Genomic DNA, 23,113 nt, shown 5'->3' on the forward strand with positions numbered 1-23,113 from the left:
CGGGGCTTGGCTCCCTCCCTGCTCCGGCGCCTGCTCCGTGCGCTGGCCCTGCCCCGAACCCGGGCGGCGGCGCTTCCTGCTGCTGGGCGAAGCCGGAGAGGGCGGCGGCTGCTGCGACTTGACAAGGCGCTGCCGGCCTCGAACCCGCGACCCGCAGGCGGCATCGACTCGCCGCCGCCGCCGCCATGGACAGCCAGGGCCGCCGCGTGGTGGTTTGTGACAACGGCACCGGGGTAAGCGTGCAAGCGCTGGCGGAAAGAGTGTGCTAGGGAGCTGGGCGTGGCGGGTGGGCGCGGCGGGGCATCGTCACCGCCTGTGCCAAGGGGCTAACGTGTGGATGTGCGAATGCGTGTGTGTAACACGTCCGAGTGTCCCAGGGTTGCCTCCGAGAGCGCCCGACAATCGGGGCTTTGTTCCGATTTAGCCAGCTCCCTTTCTCTGCCGGGGATGAGCTCGCCTCGGATCTTTCCGCAACTCCCGGGGAAACCTTGGGCAGTATCAAGGTTTTGACCCACGGTATCGGGGCTTGCCTCCCTTGCGAGGTTGTTGCAACCATGTAGCCGTTCGTGCAGATTTGGAAAGCGCTCGAGATTATGAAATGAAAGAGCAAGAGCGCCTCTGGGGACGTGCAGAGCGCCCTGGAGACATCGCTGTCCAACCCCAGGAGGGCATTCGTTTTTGAGTTTTGTAGGGCCCACCACCTCGTCGCAAAATAGTGAGTATGGTCATCCCCAAATACATCTGGAAAGATGAAGCTGGTGGCCTTCCAGGGAAAGAGTGTAGCTTCTAGGCAGGGTGTTGTTGAACTACAGCTCCCAGCATGGCTGACCTTTGGCCATGCAGGTAGGGGCTTCACATTTAACCAGTGTACTCCTTGGGGGATAAAGGACTGGATTAGCTCAGCCAGATCAATTAGGGACCTGGATTTCACCCTGGAGTCTGTGATCCTCATTCTGTGACTGTGACATAATGACCTATTGTGTGAAAGCAGAATGTGAAGATCTCTAACCCCTTAAGCCAGGAGTTTAATGTGGCCCTGTAAACTTCTGTGTCCGGCCCTCAGGCCTCTCCCCAGGCCACACCCCTCGCGGGCCTTGATTGAGTGCTTTTTCTGGTTTGAATGAACTTTGATAATGACTCTTGCCTGTCTGAATGAAGGACAGAAAGGAGTGTGTGTTAAAAACCAGACTATTGTAGAAAGGTAAAATTTATCATTTGTTGGTCTGCTTACTTTTGTCTCTGGCTTGGGAACCCCCCCCCCCAAATCAAAGGTTACCCATTGTGGCCCTTGTCTTGGTCGCAACTATCATTTGCTCCTCCAAACACAAATACTTTTCAGTGGAGTCAGTTGTTGTTGCTGCGATTTTTATAATTCAGTTTAAATTTAAGTGCAGGCCATACATTCAAACTCTGAGCTGCCAGCTGTTGAGAAAGGAGTAGTCTAGAAGAGGAAGGTCGGCATCCATCTGTCTTGGGGGACAATGGAGGAGTGTGCCTTCAGAGATGGAGTCAAACCGTTGGAGAGTTACAGCGCCTGCTGTGGCTGTACAGACTGACAGGGGAGAGACATGTTTTGTTGCAGCTGGGGCAGACGAAGACATGCGGTTGTGCTGCTGCAGATGCCCCAGGGCGTTTCTTCTCTTCTGCTCTCCTCCCAGCAGTCATTCCTCCTCTGGTCACTGCTGTGCATGTATGGCTTGACCGTATGTCTCCAGCACTGCGGTCATCTGCAAGGGATTCCCACATGGCGGGATTGATGTTGTCAGCCTTCATGCCACATTTGCAGACATCTTTGTAATTCAGAGCTGGTCTGCCAACGGGCCTGGTGCCTGAAGCCAGCTCCCCATAGGAGATCCTGCCATCTTTCATTCTGTCGACATGACCAAGACAGTGTAGACCACAAACTAATACAGAAATTAGGCCTAATGGCGGGATGGGGGTTAGATACACAGGAAATTCATTGGGGAACTGCACAGCTGTGGGAAAGTCCACATAGATACCCTTCTCCAAATTTGTTTGTAAGTCTTTTAGGGCTTAAAAATAAAATAAAAACAGTTTGGAGATCAGAGCTGTAGAGCCTTAGGCTAAGGGATCCAGCTGGGGAGGGTGTAATTCAGCCTCTAGCAACCTGCGACTGCCAGATGTTCCAACTATACAACTTCCATCAGCCCCAGCTAAAGGTGGTTGCAATGTTTTAAGACTAGATACTCCTGTGAGTTAGTTCCCTTGGTTAGAACATGGTGCTGACAATACCAAGGTTGTAGGTTCGATTCCCGTGTATTCCAGCATTGCAGGGGGTTAGACTAGATCAGTGTTTTTCAACTACTGTTCCGCGGCACACTGCCTGGTGTGCCGTGGGGAAAATTGAAAAATTCGAAAGATTTAAAAAAAAGTCAAATTTTCGCCCACTAGGCGGGCACCGGACTGTGTCCACCCTATTTTCCATCCATCCTGGGTGGGGATCAGATCGGATGGGATCAGATGAGAGCGGACAGGCGGTCCGCTCTCATCCGATTCCCCATAGAGAGCAGCGGGGTTCTGACATCTCCCTCTCCGCACACAGTGGTGGTGTGCCTCGTGATTTTTTTTCATGAAACAAGTGTGCCTTTGCCCAAAAAAGGTTGAAAAACACTGGACTAGATGACACTAGTCCCTTCCGACTCTACAATTCTATGATTTCCAAACATTTCAGGGGGATGATCGTGCTAGAAATGGTCTACCCAAGGTGCTGTTGAACTTCTGTCCAAGGGGGAACATAGGAAGCTGCCATGTCCTGAGTCAGGCCCTTGGTCCATCTAGTTCAATACTGCCCGCACTGAATGGCAGCAGCTCTCCAGGGTTTCAAGCAAGGGACATTTCCTACCTGGAGATGCCAGGGATTGAGCCTTTCACATGCAAAACCTGGTCCTCTTACCACAGACCTTTGGTCTTCCTCAGCTATATTTTCAAAAATTTTAAGCTGCATATTTCACAAGTGTTGTTACATGGCAAGGCCACTAAATAATTGACTTAGTGGGTGTGGGATAATGCTGTGAACACCCGTAAGGACGGTGACTCCAGCTCTCTCCATCCACGGTTTTAATCAGTTTCCAGCATGTCATGACACCCATATGCATACATAGGAAACGGACTGGTCTGTCTTTCTCGGTGTTCACTGCACTGACTGGCAGTGACACTCCAGAGTTTACCTGTAGATGCTGGGGATTGAATTTTGAACTGCAGGTGTTTTGTACTTTGAGCTTAGTAAGCAGCTGCTCTACCTTGGTAAAGGTAAAAAGGGACCCCTGACCATGAGGTCCAGTCGTGACCGACTCTGGGGTTGCGGCGCTCATCTCGCTTTATTGGCCGAGGGAGCCGGCGTACAGCTTCCGAGTCATGTGGCCAGCATGACTAAGCCGCTTCTGGCGAACCAGAGCAGCGCATGGAAACGCCGTTTACCTTCCCACCGGAGCGGTACCTATTTATCTACTAGCACTTTGACGTGCTTTCGAACTGCTAGGTTGGCAGCAGCAGGGACTGAGCAACGGGAGCGCACCCTGTTGCGGGGATTCGAACCGCCAACCTTCTGATTGGCAAGCCCTGGGCTCTGTGGTTTAGACCACAGCGCCACCCGTGTCCCACTCTACCTCTGAGCTTCCACCAAACAGAAAGCAAGATTCCAGTGCTTGAGTTTCTAATGAAGGGCGGATTTAAATAACCCTGAAATCCCTGGGAGAAAAGGCCGGTCTCTGGCTGATTTAGCCCCTTTCTCTTGGGCCGTTCCACGTGCTGCAGTCTTGCTGCTGGCAACACCCGACTGACCTGTAGATCTCTCTGTCTTGCCTTGTGCCTGTGGGATTTCATACATGCAGATTTACCGGGAAGATTAAGCATAAATTAAGATTATCTGGCATGGATAACACAGCAGACAGTTCAATGGACAAGATTCTTAGGCTTCTGGGAAATCTTCTGAAAGCCACATACCAACTGGCCTGCAGGGCCAGAGACAAAAGTGGGCCATACTTTTGTGCTGTCGACTAGTTTTCTACGCTAGTTTCAGTGACACTTTCCAGTCAGGGCCAGTGATGGATGTGGCCTACAGAGAGTTCTGAGGGCCAGATAGCGAGACATGGAGGGCCACATTTGGTGCTTTGACATGAGATATAAGCAGCCCTGGGTTGAGGTCCACAGTATATTAATGTTCTCTTGAGGAGGCTATATAAGGTTTTTGGAAAGCAATGCATCCTTTGAGAAGTGTGTGTGTGTGCACACATGACAGGTTCTTTGGGGAGCATGCTGGGAGGGTGTGCGCACTTGCGCATGCACTGAGCTTTTCCAGTAATCTGGAAAAAGTTGCCTCTCAACGCAGCTTTGTCGGTGATTTGCAGCAAAGCCCTGTGGGTAACAAAGCCACCCCCACATGTCCTCTCAGCTTTCCATTGCTTTTTTGTTCCCAAACCCACTTCATTCCCCCGCCTGCTGAACATAACTCAAAAGAAACTGGCTGGGAGATCAGTGTGCAGGGAGCCTACTTATTCCATGATCTGGCAGTTTTTAATTTCTAAACGGAAAATAAGAGAGAAAGAGAGGGGGAGGGGAAGTGTTTATAAACGTAGCGAGCTCTGCTTTATATTGAGTCAGGCTATTGATCCATGTAGCTCAGTATTGTCAACACTGACTGGCAGCAGCTCTCTAGGCAGCGGTGTCCCACAGCCCTATGTGGAGATGCCAAAGGGAATTGAACCTGGGAAAAACAGGGGGTCTTGTCAATGAGCTACGGGCCTTCCCCTAAGAGTAAGATTCCAGTCCTCATGGTTTTGAATAATAGGCTGATTTAGATAGGAAAATAGAATCATAGAACTGTTGAAGCGGATACAAGGGTCAGTGCAGCAGGAATCTCTTGCCCAACAAGGGGCTCGAATCCATGTTTTAATAAGATTAAAAGTCTCATAAGAAGCTGCTGCCTTGTACAGAATCAGACCATTGGTCTACCTAGTTCAGTGCTGTCTATGCAGAGTAGCAGTGTCTCTACAGGGTTCCAGGTGCAGAAACTTCCCCAGCCCTATATGGTGATGCTGGGGGTCGGACCTGTAATGCTCTGGATGAGGACTATGCTCTGTGGGAGGGTTGGCCTCCACCCTCTGACAAAGCCTTCTGCTTCTGTGTTGAATTTCTGGTTGAGAAATTTCAGCAGCCAAACCATTAGTTGCATAAAGGTTAATATAGAAACAGGAATTTAGGAAGCTGCCCTATACTGAGTCATTCCCTCATTCCATCTGGTTCAGTTTTGCCTACAGCAGGAGTTGCTTCTTGGACAAGTGAGCACATTTCAAATTTTGGAGGGAGAGCAGGGGGCGCCTGTCACAAAATGGCTTCCGCGGAGCGGGCATGGCATAGCACAAAATGGCTGCCACGGGAAGTGTGGCAAAACGCAAAATTAGAAAGGCAGCCACCTCCAACAACCTTATGCTTACCAGCAGGGAAGTAAACTGTGTCCTGCTGGCACTGATTGTGGAGATAGCGCAATATTGATTTTTTACACACAGACACACACACACACATACAATTGCTGTCTAAGAGCAATGGGGGCATTCCTCAGTAGCAGGGGAAATATAGAAGGTGGCTACACCACACCCTGATTTCACGGAAATCACTTAGAAAGGCACCTGCACATTTTGTCCCATGACTTCCTAGGAGGGCTAGATACTTACTTTAAAAATAAAAATGGAAGCTCAGAATCTGGGGCACCAGTGAAAGCTTTTGTGAGTGTCACTGTGCCCATGGGTGCCAGGTTGGCGGCCCCTGATTTACAGTGACTGGAAGTAGATCTCTGGGGTTTCATGCAGGGGGCTCTTCCAGCCCTATGTGGAGATGCTGGAGACTGAACCTGAGGCTTTCTGCCTGCAAAAGAAGTGCTCTTTTGCTCAGCTGCGGCCCTTCCCCGCTCATTATTGTTGCCTGCATGGATTCAGGAGAGCTGCCATGGCAGCCAGAGGTACTAGCCTTTGGTAGCAAAGTTCAGCAGGAGAAAGAGGCCTCCATGCTCCCGCCCTTCGTTTTGGGCCTGCAGATTTCTGGAGCTCTTGGTGTGCAAGCAACTTCCTTCTCGGTTGCCTGTTTGTTCTGCCGTGAGTCATATTTGGCCATTTCGTTTCCTGCCTCTCCACTTCCCCCTTTGCAGTTTGGTTTCCTCAGTCTAGTCTGAGGGCACATTTCCCAGCCCAGAACCAGAGGCCTTTAGCAGGCTAGCAGAGCAGCTTCTCAGGCTGGCCTTTTCTCGCACACACACATACCCCCCCCCTTTTAAACCAGGGGTTGGCCACCTTTGGGGGCCAGTGGGCACAACTGGGATTTTGAGAAAGTACTATGGGTGCCTTGCAAAAACAGCTGCTGCGGAAAGCACATTGGAAACGGGGGGGGGGGGGGAGAGAGAGAAGGACCACTTTGCTGTTACAGCAGATGAATCTGAAGGTGTCCACCCTAGAACATTGTCTAGTCCTGTTGCGTCTGATGGGTTTCACTTGGTAATTCTCAAGGACATGGACAAGGTGCATAAAATATCTGAAGCATTGTTACAATGCTTTCCTGCTGCTCTAGACAGTAGGACTCAAAGCAATGGCTTTAAATTACCAGAAAGGAGATTCTGACTAAACATTAGGGAGAACTTTCTGATGGGAAGAGCTGTTTAACAGTGGAATGGGCTACCTCAGAAGGTAGTGGACTCTGTTTCATTACAGGTTTTTAAGCAGAGGGATGGCCATCTGTCAAGGATTCTTTTTCAGACATTCCTGGATTGCCCTACAGTTCTATGATTCGATGACTGTTGGCCATGCTGGCTAGGACTGATGCATATCTCCAACACTCATATAAACTTGCCCTGTTCCATTAAAGATTTCCCTTCGGGAAGTTCTTTGGATTGTGATCCTTTTGCTAGTTGCGTGGGAAATGGGCTTGGTGCCGTGTCAGTTTTGCCAGTAACTTTGGATGAGTATGAAGCTTGGTAGCTTCCAGGTTAGATTACTGCAATGCATAGTGTATGAGACTGTGTTTTAAGGGGTGCTCAGAAAATGCAGTTACTTCAAACCCCCGCTGTTAGGCTATGAAAAACGCAAAAATTACCAAGGGAATGGAGCAATGTCCCTGTGAGTTGGGGTGTGTGTGTGAACAACACTTTAAAAATAAAGGGCTACAAGGAAAAATGCATTCTGGAGTGTAGTGTGTAGAAAACTGATAGAGATAAGTTTTGCTCCATCTCTGATAATCCTAGAACTCGGAGGCAGCAGAAGTATTGGCAACGCAGAGAGGCAGAATAGTGGAACCGCAAAGTCCCCAGTTTGAAAATTGTGGTTGCTGCTTATTTGCATCATAAGCCAGCCTTAAGGAAGCCACCTTTGCACTCCCAAATACATTACGGTGATGGTAATACTACTGACCTCCCTCACAAGGTTGTTGTAAGAATGAACTTAAATAAATAATGCTCACAAAGGAGTCCTATAGAACCAACCCTTTTCCTACATCCCTGGCTCCCCTACCCACTGTGTCATTCTTCCATGCTTGAATTACTCTCAACCATTGTTCCCCCCCCCCCCCGTTTTCCCTGCAGTTTGTAAAATGTGGCTTTGCTGGGTCAAACTTCCCGGAGCACATCTTCCCAGCTCTGGTGGGCCGCCCTATCATCCGCTCCACCGCCAAAGTTGGCAACATTGAGATCAAGGTGAGTAGCATCTGTGGGCCTCAGATCTCGGTGTGTGTGGTGAGGCCAGTCAAATGCGGTTGGGGGTGGAGGGCTGTTTTTTATTCTGTAATGGATAAGGTGGGGAACCAATGGCCCTCAGCCTAATTTCATGTGGCCCTCAGCATTTCAGATGTTAGGGACCCACTCTTGCTCTCTAGGCTTCTGCTCTAGGTATTGCTTCCTCTTCTGTCTCATGTGTTTGCAAGAGGTAGAGAAGCAGCTGTGTAAGAACTTGCCTTATTAAATATCTCCCAGGACAACAACATACACACACAAGGAACTCATAAGTCACTTACTCTCAGCAGGTAGAAATATCAGAACTAGACACTGGAAGGACCTATCAGGTGTGAACATAGACCACTGGTACCAAAAAATAACGGGAAAGTTACTAGAAAAGTTAACCAACAAACTCAAACTAGCACGAGGACAAGGACCTCAGTGTGGTTCCCCTTTATTACATACGCGACACTATCCCCTCCAACTGCATACAAATCAATACGGCTCACCTGACCCAACAACCTAGCCTTCCTCCCTCACACAAATGAACCACACCGCAATCAACTAAACACAACCAACCAAGCTTGGGAACCCCTAACCTCTCACAATATCAATAAAAATAAATAAATAAATACACAAATGTGATGCTGACACAACACCCCCCTATACTAAGAACAGGCAATAGAATGAAAGAACAATTTCCCCAGTCCATCTCCCCCTCCCTTTGCCCCCAACTGCAAGATGTCGATGACAAAAATGTTTTGAACCAAACGTAAACGATCTTGCGAAAAAGACTTAAGAATTGAAAGTCAAGACAATAGATGTAACTTCCCTGTTTATCTGTTTGCTTTGTAACACAACCCCCTGCCAATAAAAACTATTTTTTTAAAAGAGAGAAAAAAAGAAACAGCTGAGCAATTGCAGAGTGCTTAGAAAGCCTGCAGGCCCTCCATTGGAAAAAAATGTTCCCCAGCCCTGCCATAAAGTTACTGAGAGGCCCTGGAAGCTTCGAATATAGAATTTTTAGCACTCCTGAGAGTATGTGTAACTACAGTTACTACAGCTGGCGGAAGTGGCATATAACTCACCCACTGCAAGAACAGTATTGGAGTTAAAGTCACCCTGAGGGTTTGTATGCTTGTTTATATAGTCCAACAATCTAACTCCACACTGTTAGTTGGAGTTTGATACCTGTTTGTGTGAAGGGAGCCCAAGTTTTGGCCATGATCTGAAGGCTGATTATGCTCTGTGATGACATGGCATGGGGGCTCATGTATTGCACACGCAGGTGTATAGCTGTAGCCCAGCAGCATAACTATTTATTTATTTATTTATTTATTTAACTTTATATGCCACTTGATTGTAAAAAGCAGCAAAATCAAGAAAAGCAGCAAAATCAAGAAAAAATGACAAGCATACTTTAAAACATACAAAACAAAAAACATACAAAACACTAAAACAGATTAACATACTTAACATACAAAACATACAAAACACTAAAACATACAAAAACATACAAAAACATACAAAAACATACAAAAACATACAAAACACTAAAATAGATTAAGATTACCTCATCTTTCTAGGTGTCTGGATAGGCCTGACTAAACAAAAACGTCTTTAGCAGGTCTGAAAAGAGTACATGGAAGGTTCCTGCTTCCTCTCAATAGGCAGGGAATTCCCAAGTTGCAGGCGCTGCCACGTCAAACGATCGAGTTCTTACAAATGCGGATATTATGTGTCACCTGTGGCAGGGCCAATTCCACCAATTGGCGCGGTCGAGTGGGCACATGGGGGCGGGGTAAGGTGATCTCATAGGTGAGCCGGCCCCAAGTTGTTAGAATTGAATTTTGTTTCTCTTTCCCGTGCCAGGACCTCATGGTGGGAGATGAAGCCAGCGAGTTGCGCTCTATGCTGGAGGTGAACTACCCCATGGAGAACGGGATCGTGCGCAACTGGGACGACATGAAGTACTTGTGGGACTACACCTTTGGGCCCGAGAAGCTCAATGTCGACCCCCGCAACTGCAAGATCCTGCTTACCGAGCCCCCCATGAACCCCACCAAGAACCGGGAGAAGATCATTGAGGTAGGTGGGATGTTATTAGCAGAGGAGCTTTGGAGAAGCCGGGGTCCCAGAGCAGGGGTGTGAGAAATGAGTTCATCAAACCGTCCCTGCAAGATGTGAGGCTGGATCAGTGTGATGGGATCTGTTGTGGCAGGAGCGAGATAGGCCGCAGAGTTTTGTAAGCTCCTTGAGTCAGGGTCCTGGGTCCTCTTGTATACTTTATAATAATATAAAAAATAAGGAAACCTGGGGAGAGGTTGGGTAACTTGTGTTCTGTAAGTGGGGCTGGTCTTGGCGGCTATTGAAATACAGTGGTACCTCAGGTTAAGTACTTAATTCGTTCCGGAGATCCGTACTTAACCTGAAACTGTTCTTAACCTGAAGCACCACTTTAGCAAATGGGGCCTCTCGCTGCCGCTGTGCCGCCACCGCACGATTTCTGTTCTCATCCTGAAGCAAAGTTCTTAACCTGAGGTACTATTTCTGGGTTAGCGGAGTCTGTAACCTGAAGCGTCTGTAACCTGAAGCGTACGTAACCCGAGGTACCACTGTATGGACTTCGGAATAGCCAGGAATTCTAGGGGTGGCTGAGACTTGTAGAGCGAATGCTCATTGCCCATTTCCCCTTGCAACACAGGTGATGTTTGAGACATACCAGTTTGAAGGAGTCTATATCGCTATCCAGGCAGTGCTGACCCTCTACGCCCAAGGTAAGTCGGAGGCTGGGGTGTGTGATGGGAGAGGCCAGGAGTTAAGCAATGGTATGGTATTAATGCATGTTAAATCTTTTGGAAGACCCACATGTTTTATTGTTTAAGGGAGACATTGTATTAATTCCCAATCTGTGTCCTGTTAATCATAAAGGGAATGCGGGTGGCGCTGTGGTCTAAACCACAGAGCCTCTTGGGCTTGCCTATCAGAAGGTCGGCAATTCAAATCCCCGCGACGGAGTGAGCTCCCGTTGCTCTATCTCAGCTCCTGCCAACTTAGCAGTTGGAAAGCACACCAGTGCAAGTAAATAAATAGGTAGCACTGCGGCCGGAAGGTAAACGGTATTTCTGTGCGCTCTGGCACTCGTCACAGTGTTCTGTTGCTCTAGAACATGGGTAGGCAAACTAAGGCTCGGGGCCCAGATCCGGCCCAATCGCCTTCTCAATCTGGCCCGCGGATGTTCCGGGAATTAGCGTGTTTTTACATGAGTAGAATGTGCTTTTATTTAAAATGCATCTCTGGGTTATTTGTGGGGCATAGGAAATTTTTTTTGGGGGAGGGGGAATGAACAAATTCCTATGCCCCACAAATAACCCAGAGATGCATTTTAAATAAAATGACATATTCTACTCATGTAAAAACACGGTGATTCCCAGACTGTCCACGGGCTGGATTTAGAAAGTGATTGGGCCAGATCCGGCCCCTGGGCCTTAGTTTGCCTACCCATGATCTAAATCAATGTTGTCTGCAATGGACATCAGCTCTCTGGGTGTTTCAGGTAGGAGACTGGGAGAGATGTCATTGGGGATTGAATCTGGGCGTTATACATGAACAGCCTGCACACTACCACTGAACTATGACATTTAATTTAATGAAAGTATGGGCTGGCATGTTGATGATGATGTTGTGTGGACCCCATATAAAACTGCATACAAAGGCTGCTGAGATTGCAATATAAGCCCCTAGCAAGAAGCACTTTTAGAAGTGAAAATTTGTCTCACTCATTCACCTGGTTGGTATCAGTTCCCATTGGTATCCAGCTTCCTTTGAAAAGTCTGCACTGAGTGTACTTTCCCTCCCCATAACAGTTTGTAACTGGTGATTTTATTCATGACCACAATGTTCCAGATCCTTTTCTTCTGTCGATCTGTTGTTGGCTTGCAAGCTGTTTTCAAAGGTTTTGCTAGCAGAGTTCGCGCTGCAGTTAGCAAATGCTGCCAACTCTTCAAATAAAAGAAATTCTGGTATCTGGGCAGGCCCAGGGGAGGAGGCTGCTGGGGTTCCCCCCACCCCCATGTCAGTGTGTGAAGCCTGGCTAGTTAGGGCATTAGACAAGATTGTTGTGTATATATAAAAAAATAGATACAACAGATTTAAAGTCAAATTGTTTGCTGCTATATAGGAAATTAATGTATACATATTTATATATTTTTTCAAGCAAACATTTAAACATTTAAAGCTGAGATTTTAGAGATAATTAGTAATATATTTATCTAGGGAAAAATGATGCTTAACATATTAATATACGTATATTTAAAGATAAATTGTAATACCAAGAGTCTGCATTGCCATTCAGTGCAAAGAGACTGCGGAACGAAATGGTTTTATAGAGCTGGGTGTGTCTTGATTGGCTGGCAAGGTCAGCTGGCTTGTCTTCAGGCCAGTACATATTTCGATTCCTGCTTAGACTTTTGTTTCTCACACACACACACACACACACACACACACACACACACACACACCGGTTCAATTCTTGCCTCTTCCATGAACTCCAAAGGTGGCCTTAGGCAATCTAAAATTATCTCAGCTTTGGCCTTCTCTCTGAAGCTTGGGGATAATACAGTGGTACCTCGGGTTACATACGCTTCAGGTTACATATGCTTCAGGTTACAGAAATAGAGCTTCAGGTTAAGAACTTTGCTTCAGGATAAGAACAGAAATTGTGCTCCGGCAGCGCAGTGGCAGCAGAAGGCCCCATTAGCTAAAGTGGTGCTTCAGGTTAAGAACAGTTTCAGGTTAAGAACGGACCTCCAGAACGAATTAAGTACTTAACCCGAGGTACCACTGTAATTCTCTTTGATGGCCACCTTGCAGGGTTGTTGTAAAAATTGGATACACACACACTGTGTGAAGAGGTTTGTACACTTTGAAAATGCTACTGAAACAGTCTGTTGCCATAATTAATATGAAAACCTTTTTTCAGGCCTTCTCACAGGCGTGGTGGTAGACTCTGGGGATGGTGTCACCCACATCTGCCCAGTCTACGAGGGCTTCTCCTTGCCCCACCTCACCCGTCGGCTGGACATAGCGGGGCGTGACATCACACGCTACCTCATCAAGGTGAGGGCTGCAGAGGCCGTCGCTGGCTTTCTTCCCCTAGGTGGGGGGATGCTACATAGGGCATCAAAGAAATGAGTGAGCAGGATCTGCTGAAACCCTTTCGTGAAGCTGGAGCACCTGTGTATCAGCAAGTAGGGCGCGACTGTATCAAAATACTGCTGTGTAACCTCACCTCCTAACAGGAGGTGCTCCTGTTCAGAACATCAGCCCTCCAGGATTCCCCCACCGGCGTACTAATATAAGCTAGGCCATTTCACACAAACACACCACCCATCATGTTCCATTTGCAGCCAGTACTTAACATTCCACAGCTACAGACATGCTCAGTCCTCCTCCTGTTGTTTTTGTATTTCAAAAACCTGCTTCCCCCTTGGGCCCTTGTAGGGGGGGTTGGACTAGATCAGAGCTTTCTAAACTGTGTCACGCCACGTGTGTCGGCTGCAGTCTGTAGGTGTTTTGCGTGAACACTCCCAGCACTCTGCTTGTGGCTGGAAAGGGGTTTGCTTAACCTCCGGTTTGCTAGTAAAACGGAACTACTGTGTCACAAAAAGATGCACATCTAAAAAGTGTGTCGCCAACATGGAAAGTTTGGAAAACTAGAGGATCCTCATAGTTCCAACTCTTCAATTCTATATGGTGCCAATTTTGTTGGCACTCACTACTATGAGTATGCTATTGGCGGGAGCTGTACTTCTCTGCTGCCTCTCTGTGTGGAGGTTTTATATTTCTAGCTATCCTATATACTAATAGTGAACACAGTTCTCCAAAAGTGTGGATCTTTGTTTATCTTCATTGGAAAGTGGATCCTTCCAACCCCTCTTCCTTTTCCATTTCCTCCCATTTTTCTTTTGCAACTGGCATTTTGTGGCTATTGAGCATGCCCAAATCTCACTGGGCTGGGTGGGGTGTTGTTGGCTTTTTTGGCCAGGGGTGGGGAGGTGCATTGCCTGCTTAGTTTTACTCCCCCCCATCTTTCACACTGGCCTAGTTTTGTTTCTATTTCTCCTAACTTGACTAATTTAACTATAATGGAGTGTGTTACGAATTGACAGTGTCAGAGACCATTATTTCCTAAGTACAGAAACCTTTGCCTTCTTGTTATCAACACTTTCCTTCTTGAACACCTTCCTTGCTGGAAAAAGATAGGTTTAGAATTGTGTGTTTGTTACACAGAGGCTGTGCCTATACTTTTGTGGGGTGTGTGTATGTGCCTCCACCCTCTCTCAAGAAGGCAAGTAAATACGCCCCATTTATTTATTTAGTTTCTAGGAATGTGAGGTGGGCAGAGTGCTTCAGGGGTGAGTGTGTGCGCGCTTAGCAATCCTTGACAGAAGCTTTTCAGCACCTTCGCCATGAAATATTCCCAGGATGCTTTGCAAGGGGTGGGTGGAAGCCATTAGCAATGACAGCTGATACAATGCAACTGATGGTTTTGGGCTTTGCCCATTGTCTCCCTGCTTTGACAGCTCTTGTTGCTGCGTGGATATGCCTTTAACCACTCGGCTGACTTTGAGACGGTCAGGATGATGAAGGAGAAGCTGTGCTACGTCGGCTACAACATTGAGCAGGAGCAAAAGCTAGCTCAAGAGACGACCGTGCTCGTGGAGTCCTATACGGTAATTATTAGCTGAATTATTAATTACTGTTGGCGGGATTTCTTGCCTGTCCTTCACCATAAGAGCCCTAGGATGAGTTACAAGAATGTTAACTGTATAAAATATTGCAACCAGTTTAAATGAGTTAAAAGGATGCATCTCAATGCATCTCAGCATGCTACAAAAACTGTAGAACGAGTGTGTCTGACCCATCTCTGTTCGGGAGAGAATTCCACAGTTTAAGGGCTGCCTGCCTGTGAGTTGCCCCATGCCTGCCACCCTCGTGCACGTCTCTGCACAATTTTCATTTGAGCTTAGGGTATCTCATATGCTCTTGCAGTTCCTTCTCTTGGGTCAGGTCTTCCTCCTGCAGTAATTTCTCCTTTGAACTGGATTTCATTTTCATTGTGTCATGAAACCAACACCCTTAGCTAGAGTGGAAGGGGTATAAATATTATTATTATTATTATTATTATTATTATTATTATTAGAGTACGTGAGACTCAATTCTAAAAATGGGATGGCCATTATCATTTGGAGAACAAAGCAGTTCTTTTGGGTAGCTTTTGACCCCGGTAAATTTTTAAGCCATTATATCCTTTGGTAATGAATAGCTTCCATTGCCCTTGATCCTGGAAAAGTTGTATATAGCCACAGATAGCCTTATCATGACTATCATGAATGTTTTTGCCTGGCTGGAATGTGTCTTTGGTCTCTGCTCATGTCTCTTTTTTCCCCTGGCTGGAAGGCAGAGGAGGGGGGCATGCCCCACAGCCTACTAGTGTCACCCTTTCTTGTTTCGCCCCCACAGCTTCCGGATGGGCGGGTGATCAAAGTCGGGGGCGAGCGCTTTGAGGCCCCTGAGGCCCTGTTCCAGCCCCATCTCATCAACGTGGAAGGAGTTGGTGTGGCTGAGCTCCTCTTCAACACCATCCAGGCAGCAGATATCGACACCCGGTGAGGGGGGCGTTGCCCAGGAGGATGTGGGGGGCATCTCTAGAGGTTAACGTGGGACAGACTTTAGGAATATGTTTCTGAATTGACCCGAATGTGGGTGATGGGGCTTGTCAGCCTGGGAAGGTAGCCCATCTAAGAGAAGGAAAACTCTGATCCTAAGCCTCCACTCTCTTGAGGGACCTCTTCTGGTCCCTCAGTGTGGTGTAGTGGTTAAGAGCGGTGGACTCGTAATCTGGTGAACCGGGTTCGATTCCCCGCTCCTCCACATGCAGCTGCTGGGTGACCTTGGGCCAGTCACACTTCTCTGAAGTCTCTCAGCCCCACTCACCTCACAGAGTGTTTGTGGTGGGGGAGGAAGGGAAAGGAGAATGTTAGCCGCTTTGAGACTCCTTAGGGTAGTGATAAAACGGGATATCAAATCCAAACTCCTCCTCTTCTTCTTCTGGAGAAGAAAAGGCTAAAGAGTAAATCCTACACAAATCCAGAGTGGAGTCCCTGAGACAGTCGGATGGCGCCTTGTATGCCTCCTTCCAGCAACTCCCGCAGCCAGGCTGGGGCCAAACATCTTGCTCTACCTCCTTTGGACCACATCAGAGAGGCTGAGAAGGTGGCCTTGTTGCCTGGACAGCCCAGGACCTCCATACGCTCTGCCCAAGCTTTGTGCCCCGGGGAGGTCACTGTGGTGCTGCTAATGCAGTGGTTTGACTTCACCCCCGGAGGCGCACTCCGTTGTCTCGAGACAGACAGCTGCCAACAACAACTTCTCCTGATGTTCAGACTGTACATGTCGTTGCATGTGGTAGACAAAACAGTCCCCTGCATGCACTTGGGGGGAGGTATCTGTTTGGGAAAATCCTCAGAAATTCAGAAGTACAAAGGGCAGGGGGGACCCTTTTGGACAAAGGCCTTAAAGGTGTGGGTGGGAGAACTCCTAATAGCCCCATGAAGGACTTAAGCATGTTTAGTAGGGACAGAATACTGACTGATTGTATGGTGGGAAAGGATATGGGCGGCTAACTGCAACCTTGAACAGGAATTTGAGTCATTTGGCAAAGAAAACAGGGAGGGGGGAAGGAATGGAATCTCCTGAGAAAGGGCATGGCTGTAAATTGGTCTCAGTGAAGAGGAGCACTCTGCACTGCAACATTTTGCTGCAGGTCCCCACTTGTTCTCTCTATGACAGATGGGCAGAGGCGGCTTTCCTCAATCACCAGCTTGCTCTAGTGAGAAATTTCAGTGGGGACCCGGCCGGCTGTGACTGTCTCTTTCTCCCCTCTTCCTAGATATAAAAGCATTACGGTTCTCCTCTAACCCCCCCCCCTTTTATATTATCATAGGGCTGAGTTTTACAAACACATTGTGCTTTCTGGGGGTTCCACCATGTACCCAGGACTGCCTTCCCGCCTGGAGCGTGAGATCAAACAGCTGTACCTGGAACGGGTGCTGAAGGGGGATGTGGAAAAGTTATCGGTGAGTTGGGGGGTTGTTTGGGGGGTGCTGTAATGGGGTGTGGAGCTGCTGCCCCCTAGTGGCCTCTCCGAGGGGAGGAGGGATCTAGTCAAACTGGGGAGAGACACAACAGTGAGTGGAGGTGGCAGGTTCCTTACTCTTTGCTTTCCTTTTAACCCCCCCCCCCCTTATTTCTCTTTCTTTCAGAAATTCAAGATTCGCATTGAGGACCCTCCCCGCCGGAAGCACATGGTCTTCTTGGGAGGGGCAGTGCTTGCAGACATCATGAAAGACAAGGATACCTTTTGGCTGCAACGGTCTGAATATCTCGAGAAGGGGGTCCGCATCTTGGAGAAGTTGGGGGTGACTGTGCGATAGGACCACCCCTCTTTCCATTTCCCTTGCCCTGATGCATTCCAGCCCAATTTCTTATTCTGTTGAGCCACCACTGTGCAGGATGTGGGTGGGTCAGTGAAATATCTTTTTTTAAACAAATATCCCGTTTGGGGGAAATAGGAGAAGCATTCCAAGCATCTAGTTATTGTCTTCCTTGCTTTCCCAAGTTCATTGTCCTCATGGAGCTTACAGGAGCAAGCCCCACCACACAGGAAAGAGCTTCTCCCCACCCACAGTGGGGTGGGGGACGCACATGTTTAGGGGCCAAAGGTCAGTATTCTCCACCTCTTGCAAGTTTCACACTCCACATTATCTCCTGTGCAGCACATGCTGCAAATGTTTGCTCAGGGAAATCCATCCATTCCCATCCTCCCTTCTTTCGCTTTAATGGAAAGGAAGCAAGGGTCCAGACCTCGTGGCTGTGAGATCATATGCTTAAGCATGGGATCAGGGAGAGTTTGGCAGGGTGGGGGGCGGCAGCACTTGACTGCTGGCCTAAGTCATCGCTTTCCCTCTGCTCCCTGCAAACATCTCACATCTCATTCCTTTCCCATGCTGTCGTCTTCCCTCAAGTGTAGCTGAACTGCACAGCTTTGGCTTCATTACCAAGCCAGAGAATAATTATAAGGAGAAATCTATTTTACTTGTGTATTCTGAGTTTTCTAAAGACTACTCTTTCAAGTGGCTACGATTTTAGGATTGTGTAAGGGCAGTGACACCCCCCACCCTCTCTCTCTCTCACACACACACCAGTTGTAGGCTTCAGTGATGGAACATGCACACCACAATTGTTTCTGACTTGTTTCCATATTCAGCAACACTCCTTTCATTGGTGAGGGTAGATCAAGCGAGGGCAGGGGGGCAGAGACAGCAATAGATCAGTATTCAATATGGTGCCATGAGGGTGCTGGGTAAGGGTCTCCCATTGCTGGCCTGCAAAGCAGCTTTGCTGTTTGAGCTAGCATCCTCTAATACAGGCATGGCCAAACTTGGCCCGCCTGCTGTTTTGGGACTACAACTCCCATCATCCCTATCTAACAGGACCAGTGGTCAGGGATTATGGGAATTGTAGTCTCAAAACAGCTGGAGGGCCAAGTTTGGCCATGCCTGCTCTAATACATTGGTGCGCTGGATCCTTCTTTCTTCTCTGGGGCCCCAACATCACACCACCCATTTTCCTTTGCCCATACGAGTTGAAATCAAAACTGCTGGCAAAGACCCCGCACTTTGCAGGCGCCAATCAGCTGGCTGCCGGAGTCTGCAAGGTGCTGTGTGTGCTTGGCTGACTGCCAGCATCAATCAGATGACTGTTGCTGCTGACAGCAAGTTCCGCTTGCAAAGGGACAATTGAGAGCTCCCCTTAAGAAATTCACTTGTTTTGTTTTTTAAAAAATTCCATGGGCTTTGGGGCGGGGAAGGAGCTCCTGTTCAGTTTATGGCCTTCGTGCTCCTATGGAAGGCGTAGTTGCTCCACCAAATTTGGGGAAGGAGGGAGGGGAGTGAAATAAAGGAAGCTGCCAATTTTATCCCAAAGTATTATTCCCCATCACTGCCATATCCTGCCCTTCTCTTTCTCCTCAGGCAGTCCCAAATATTTGTTTCCTAAAAGTGGGGTAGGAGGCGATGAAGAGACAACCTGGTTCACTTGGGGTTGGGACCCCCTGTTGTAGTTATAGGACAACTAAAACTTGCTTGCCAGCTTATAAATGCCCAGGCAGTTGGGCATTATCTGCCTGTTCCCTGCCCCCAACCAGAAAGGTCTCCTCTCTCTCTATGCCAGGAGGAGACAGAGTGTTCCCCCACTTTGCACACTCATAGAATCATAGAATAGTAGAGTTGGAAGGGACCCCTGTGGTCATCTAGTCCAACTCCCTGCAATGCAGGAATCTCAGCTAAAGCATCCATGACAGATGGCCACCTAACCTCTGCTTAAAAACCTCCGAGGAAGGAAAGTCCACCACCTCCGGAGGGTGTCCGTTCCACTGTCAAAACAGCTCTTATTGTCAGAAATTTCCTCCTGATCTTGAGTCGGAATCTTCTTCCTTGTAACTTGAAGCCATTGGTTCGGGTCCTACACTCCAGAGCAGGAGAAGACAAGATTGTTTTTGGTGTGAGGATGAATGGATGGGTCCACTCCATACTGGCCTCCCCCCCCCCCCCAATTTTGTTCTTTGTATCAACTTCAGGAGAAGGTGCAAGAAGTTACCCTCCTAATTCTTTTGGTATTTTGTTTTGGTATTATTATTTGGGGGGGGGGGGAGGAATAAGCTTGATTTTTTTAAAAAACGGATCTGCTTTTCAAAACTGTCCATGTCTCTGGTTTTCTGTTTAGCAACAAGAACAATCAGCTAAATACCTGGTGGTGGCAACTGGGGGCATGAGATGGCGTTGGGGCACCAGGGAGTGAAGGACCACTGATGCTTATCTCAGCACTGGGGAGGGAGCAAAGTAGCAAGAGGGGCTGGGGGCAAAAGCGGGCAGAACAACAACAAAAAAACACACACACATCCTGCCACAGTTTCATGTTTTTTAATAAATTTAAGAACAGCCCCGTTCAAACCCTGTTCTGTCCCTCCCCTCCCCCCCACCCCTCCCCAAAGTGGCAACAGCAAAAAACCAGAACTAGGGCTAGGAGTCATAATCCTCCTCGTCTTCCTGGGCTGGCGCAAGCGGCGCAGGTGGGGGCACAACTGGCACCGTCCCCATTGGTGCAGCGACAGGCAGAGGTATTGCGGGAACCGGTGGGGAAGTGAAATGTAGATACGGTGTTGGAGCACTGCAGGGGGAGAAAAAGGGGGTCGGATTAGTGTGCAGGCCAAGGTACTTTTTCTATAGATTGGGGGTGATGAAGATGTTTTCCAGGCCTGGGGTGTGTGGGTGTGTGCCTGTGGCCCTCCAGGCGCTGTTGGACTACAACTCCCAGCACTCACAACCATTTGCCATGCTTGTTAGGACTGATGGGAGTCGGGAGCCCAGGAATATCTGGAAGGCTGCAAGTCGTCCCTGTCCCTTCTAGGCTCAGAAACAGATCAGGGTTTCTTTGGTGAGGAGAACAAATAACAGCAGCCTAGACTTTAAGCCAAGGCTGGTGCCAGGATTGAAAGGGGCCATAGCAAAGTGGCATCCGGTCCCTGCCCCCAAAACACACAGACGTCAACAGTTTTGAGGCAGCCGACAACAGCACTTGAATCCCAGCTTGATGGCTAAAAGGGCAGAGCTCCCAACCACAGTTCCTGACACACTGCTGGCCAAATGCAATAAGCAGGAGCACACTGAAAATATTACGTGGAGAGATGTGTGGCAGGTCGCACAGGAGGAGGGGCGATGTGGGACACTTCCTCCTCCCCGTTGCTCTCGCTGTCTTCAGAGTCGTCCTGCACAGGCCGGAGAAAAAAAAGGGTCACCATGGAACGATGCTATGCTCTTGATGCCAGCCTATAATTTACTCGGAGCAACCAAGCTAGTTGGATCCTGCAGCCACCTCTTTTGCCCTTCTAGGCAGGCAGCTGAAATGTGTTTCCTGGGCTGCTTCCAGCCCAGCAGACCCGATTCACACTGCTGTGCAAGGGCAGTGCACTGAACACAACAGGAGCGGGGAACCTGAGACTTGTGGGCCAAGCGTGGCCCCCCTAAGCCTCTCCATCCAGCCCTCAGGACCCTCCCCCCCCCGGCCACACCCGGATCCTCTTGCTTGCTTGGAAGGAGGGGAGAGGGGTTTGTATGTGCGCAGGCAAACTAGCCTACTGTACAAAGGGAAGATTCACCTCCATTGCTGGATGTGGCCCCGGGGAGGCTGCCTAGAAAGGAATGTGGCCCTTAGGCTGAAAAAAGGCTCCCCACTCCTGGGATACAACCAACATCACTGCCTCAGCCCACTGCTTGGAGGCTGGACAGTTGTGGAATATTGAGGAATAAACTGTGTATGTCCGATGAAGTTGGGCTGGAATCGGGGCATGGCATTGTGGGGCACTTGCCAAGGCCTCACTGCCCACCCATTGAGCTATGCTCAGCTCGCTCCTTGCGGTTGTGGCCTGCTCAGCTGCCCATCCCAAGTGTGAGTGAGCAGGGAGGCCTCAGCACAACAGCCCCTGCCTGCCTGCCTTGCTGCCGCCTCCTGGGCAGTGCGGCCTGGCAGGCCCAGAGGGGAAGCATACGGGTCGTGAGCACAGTGGCAAGCGGGGGGAGGCCACAACTTCACCCCCCTGTGAAGAATCACCGCTGAGATGAGGCAAGGGTGGCTCCAAAAAAGTTAACCATCTATAGATAGCAGAAAAGGAAGGGGCCGAACCAAGAGGGTGGTTTTTCCAAGCAAAACCACCAGGGGGAAGGAAGATGAACAGAAGCCGCTTTGGGTTTCTGTTCGCACAAACAGAAACCGAAAGTGGGTCAAGAGACCGTACATGGGCATCCACCAAGGGGGATGACGATACAGTTGATCCCCCTCCCTGGATGACCTGCTTCGTCCTCTCTGTGGTTTACTCCACCCGAAAAAAATCCTGCAGGCGCCCATACGGCCCGCATTTTTCTGTGGTTCTTCAGGATTTCATTTAAAGGAGGGAGGGAGGCGGGATGAGAAAAGAAAAAGAAAGGAGGAGGAAAAACAGGGTCAGATGGTTAATTAACTTTTAAAAAAGTGTTTCTGGACTGCAATTAGAAGAGGGTTTCAGTTTCTGAAGACACTCAAAACCACGCCAGCCCACCTCTTGCTCCGAGTCTGTGCCCGACTGCTTCGGATCCCGTCCTTTGCCTGGGCCGCCGTTCTTTCGCCCAGTGCCAGGTTTCCGGCCCCTGAACCAGAGAGGAAAAGAAAGTGGAGACAGGTGTGCGGAAGAGGCCTCCAGGTTAGGCTAGGCAATGCGTTGTTCATGGGGCTGCCCCTGAAGACCATTTGGAAACCGGGGCTCAATTGCTGGCTTTGACCTTTACCGCCTTGCAAAGCTCAAGACCCCTATCTCTAAAAAGGCTGCCTTCCACTATATAAACCTCCTGAACCCTGAGATTATGTCCCCCATTGCCCTTCTCTGCATCCCACCTTTGAAGGAGTTCCAGAGAGTGGCGAGAAGAGAAAGGGGCCTTTTCTGTGGTAGCTCCGCACCTCTAGCAAGCTCTCCCCAAGGAGGTCTGCCTGGCACCAACCTTGCCAGGCCAAGACATTTTTGTTTTCCTGGTCATTTGGGCAGCACCAATGATGGGATGTGTTGTTGTTTTTTGCTTTGACTACATTTTGAATATAATGATGCATTTTTATTCATTACTGCACCTCACTCGTCCTGTAAATTGCTTCAGGGACTTTTGCTGGGGGAGTGATTCATATAATTAAATACACCTAAAGCAAGCCTCCCCAGGAAAAGTCTCCACTTTCACCAGGCAGACACAAACAGTGGCTCAGAAACTGATGCTCTACCCCTTGGCTACGGCCCAACACATGTCATGTGTAGTCACTGAGAGCTGAAATTCCTGGTTCTAGTCTTAGCTCAGCCGGACTGGTCTCTTGACAAGGCTGGGGAAGCTGCGGTCCTCTGGAGGTGTGTTTACTTAATCTCCCGCCATCCCTGGTTGGGGGGTTGATGGGAGTTTGAGCTCAACAATATCTGGAGGGCCTCCGATTCCCCATCCTCAGCCTCCCACTCACAATTTAACAAGGACAATACTAGCCAACTTGCAGGATGGTTGCAAAGGTTCCTGAAGCAGAAGCAAGCAAGTATTCATATTATGGGAAAAACCTCCCCATCTCCCCCCTTTAGCAAAGATCAGATATGGGGAGAGGGACAGAACTTCCTCCAGTGTCTCCCATCCCACCCATTATGAAGGAGTTTATCTTAGGCCAGATCAGATTATTCATGCATCTAGCCCCGTACTGTCTACTCTGTCTTGCAGAGGCTGTCCA

At 48.8% G+C, this 23,113-nt stretch overlaps 2 protein-coding genes across 4 annotated transcripts in view; one reads left to right on the forward strand and one right to left on the reverse strand.

Moving 5' to 3' along the window:
• LOC310694661 (actin-related protein 2-like) lies at positions 1 to 19,532 on the forward strand. Of its 2 annotated transcripts, none has more exons than XM_083477989.1 (9): positions 1 to 233; positions 7,583 to 7,693; positions 9,584 to 9,799; positions 10,416 to 10,488; positions 12,693 to 12,829; positions 14,296 to 14,445; positions 15,236 to 15,381; positions 16,719 to 16,851; positions 17,038 to 19,532. In XM_083477989.1, the coding sequence occupies exons 1-9, from the start codon at positions 186 to 188 to the stop codon at positions 17,206 to 17,208; spliced, it is 1,185 nt and encodes a 394-aa protein (XP_083334115.1). In that variant the 5' UTR covers positions 1 to 185; the 3' UTR covers positions 17,209 to 19,532. The 2 variants fall into 2 exon arrangements, with proteins under 2 accessions (XP_083334115.1, XP_083334116.1); XM_083477990.1 differs by lacking the exon at positions 1 to 233 and adding an exon at positions 311 to 715.
• The window catches only part of DRAP1 (DR1 associated protein 1), a 15,527-nt gene continuing 11,030 nt past the window's right edge, over positions 18,617 to 23,113 (reverse strand). For both annotated transcript variants that reach the window (XM_083478006.1, XM_083478005.1), the window contains 3 exons: positions 21,927 to 22,014; positions 20,512 to 20,600; positions 18,617 to 20,002 (listed from right to left, as the gene is read on the reverse strand). In XM_083478006.1, the coding sequence (XP_083334132.1) occupies positions 19,855 to 20,002; positions 20,512 to 20,600; positions 21,927 to 22,014 (325 nt within the window). In that variant the 3' untranslated portion in view covers positions 18,617 to 19,854. The remainder of the gene's footprint in view (positions 20,003 to 20,511; positions 20,601 to 21,926; positions 22,015 to 23,113) is intronic.

Source organism: Podarcis liolepis (assembly GCF_965112155.1).
Source record: "Podarcis liolepis genome assembly, chromosome: 15".
NCBI lineage: Eukaryota > Metazoa > Chordata > Lepidosauria > Squamata > Lacertidae > Podarcis > Podarcis liolepis.

What these genes read in the sequence shown, in the direction of transcription:
- LOC310694661 (XM_083477989.1), top strand. Translation starts at nt 186, where the DNA reads ATGGACAGCCAGGGCCGCCGCGTGGTGGTTTGTGACAACGGCACCGGG. An exon ending in TTTGTGACAACGGCACCGGG is followed by an intron (nt 234 to 7,582) that starts GTAAGCGTGCAA and finishes TTTTCCCTGCAG; the next exon opens with TTTGTAAAATGTGGCTTTGC. An exon ending in GCAGCAGATATCGACACCCG is followed by an intron (nt 15,382 to 16,718) that starts GTGAGGGGGGCG and finishes ATATTATCATAG; the next exon opens with GGCTGAGTTTTACAAACACA.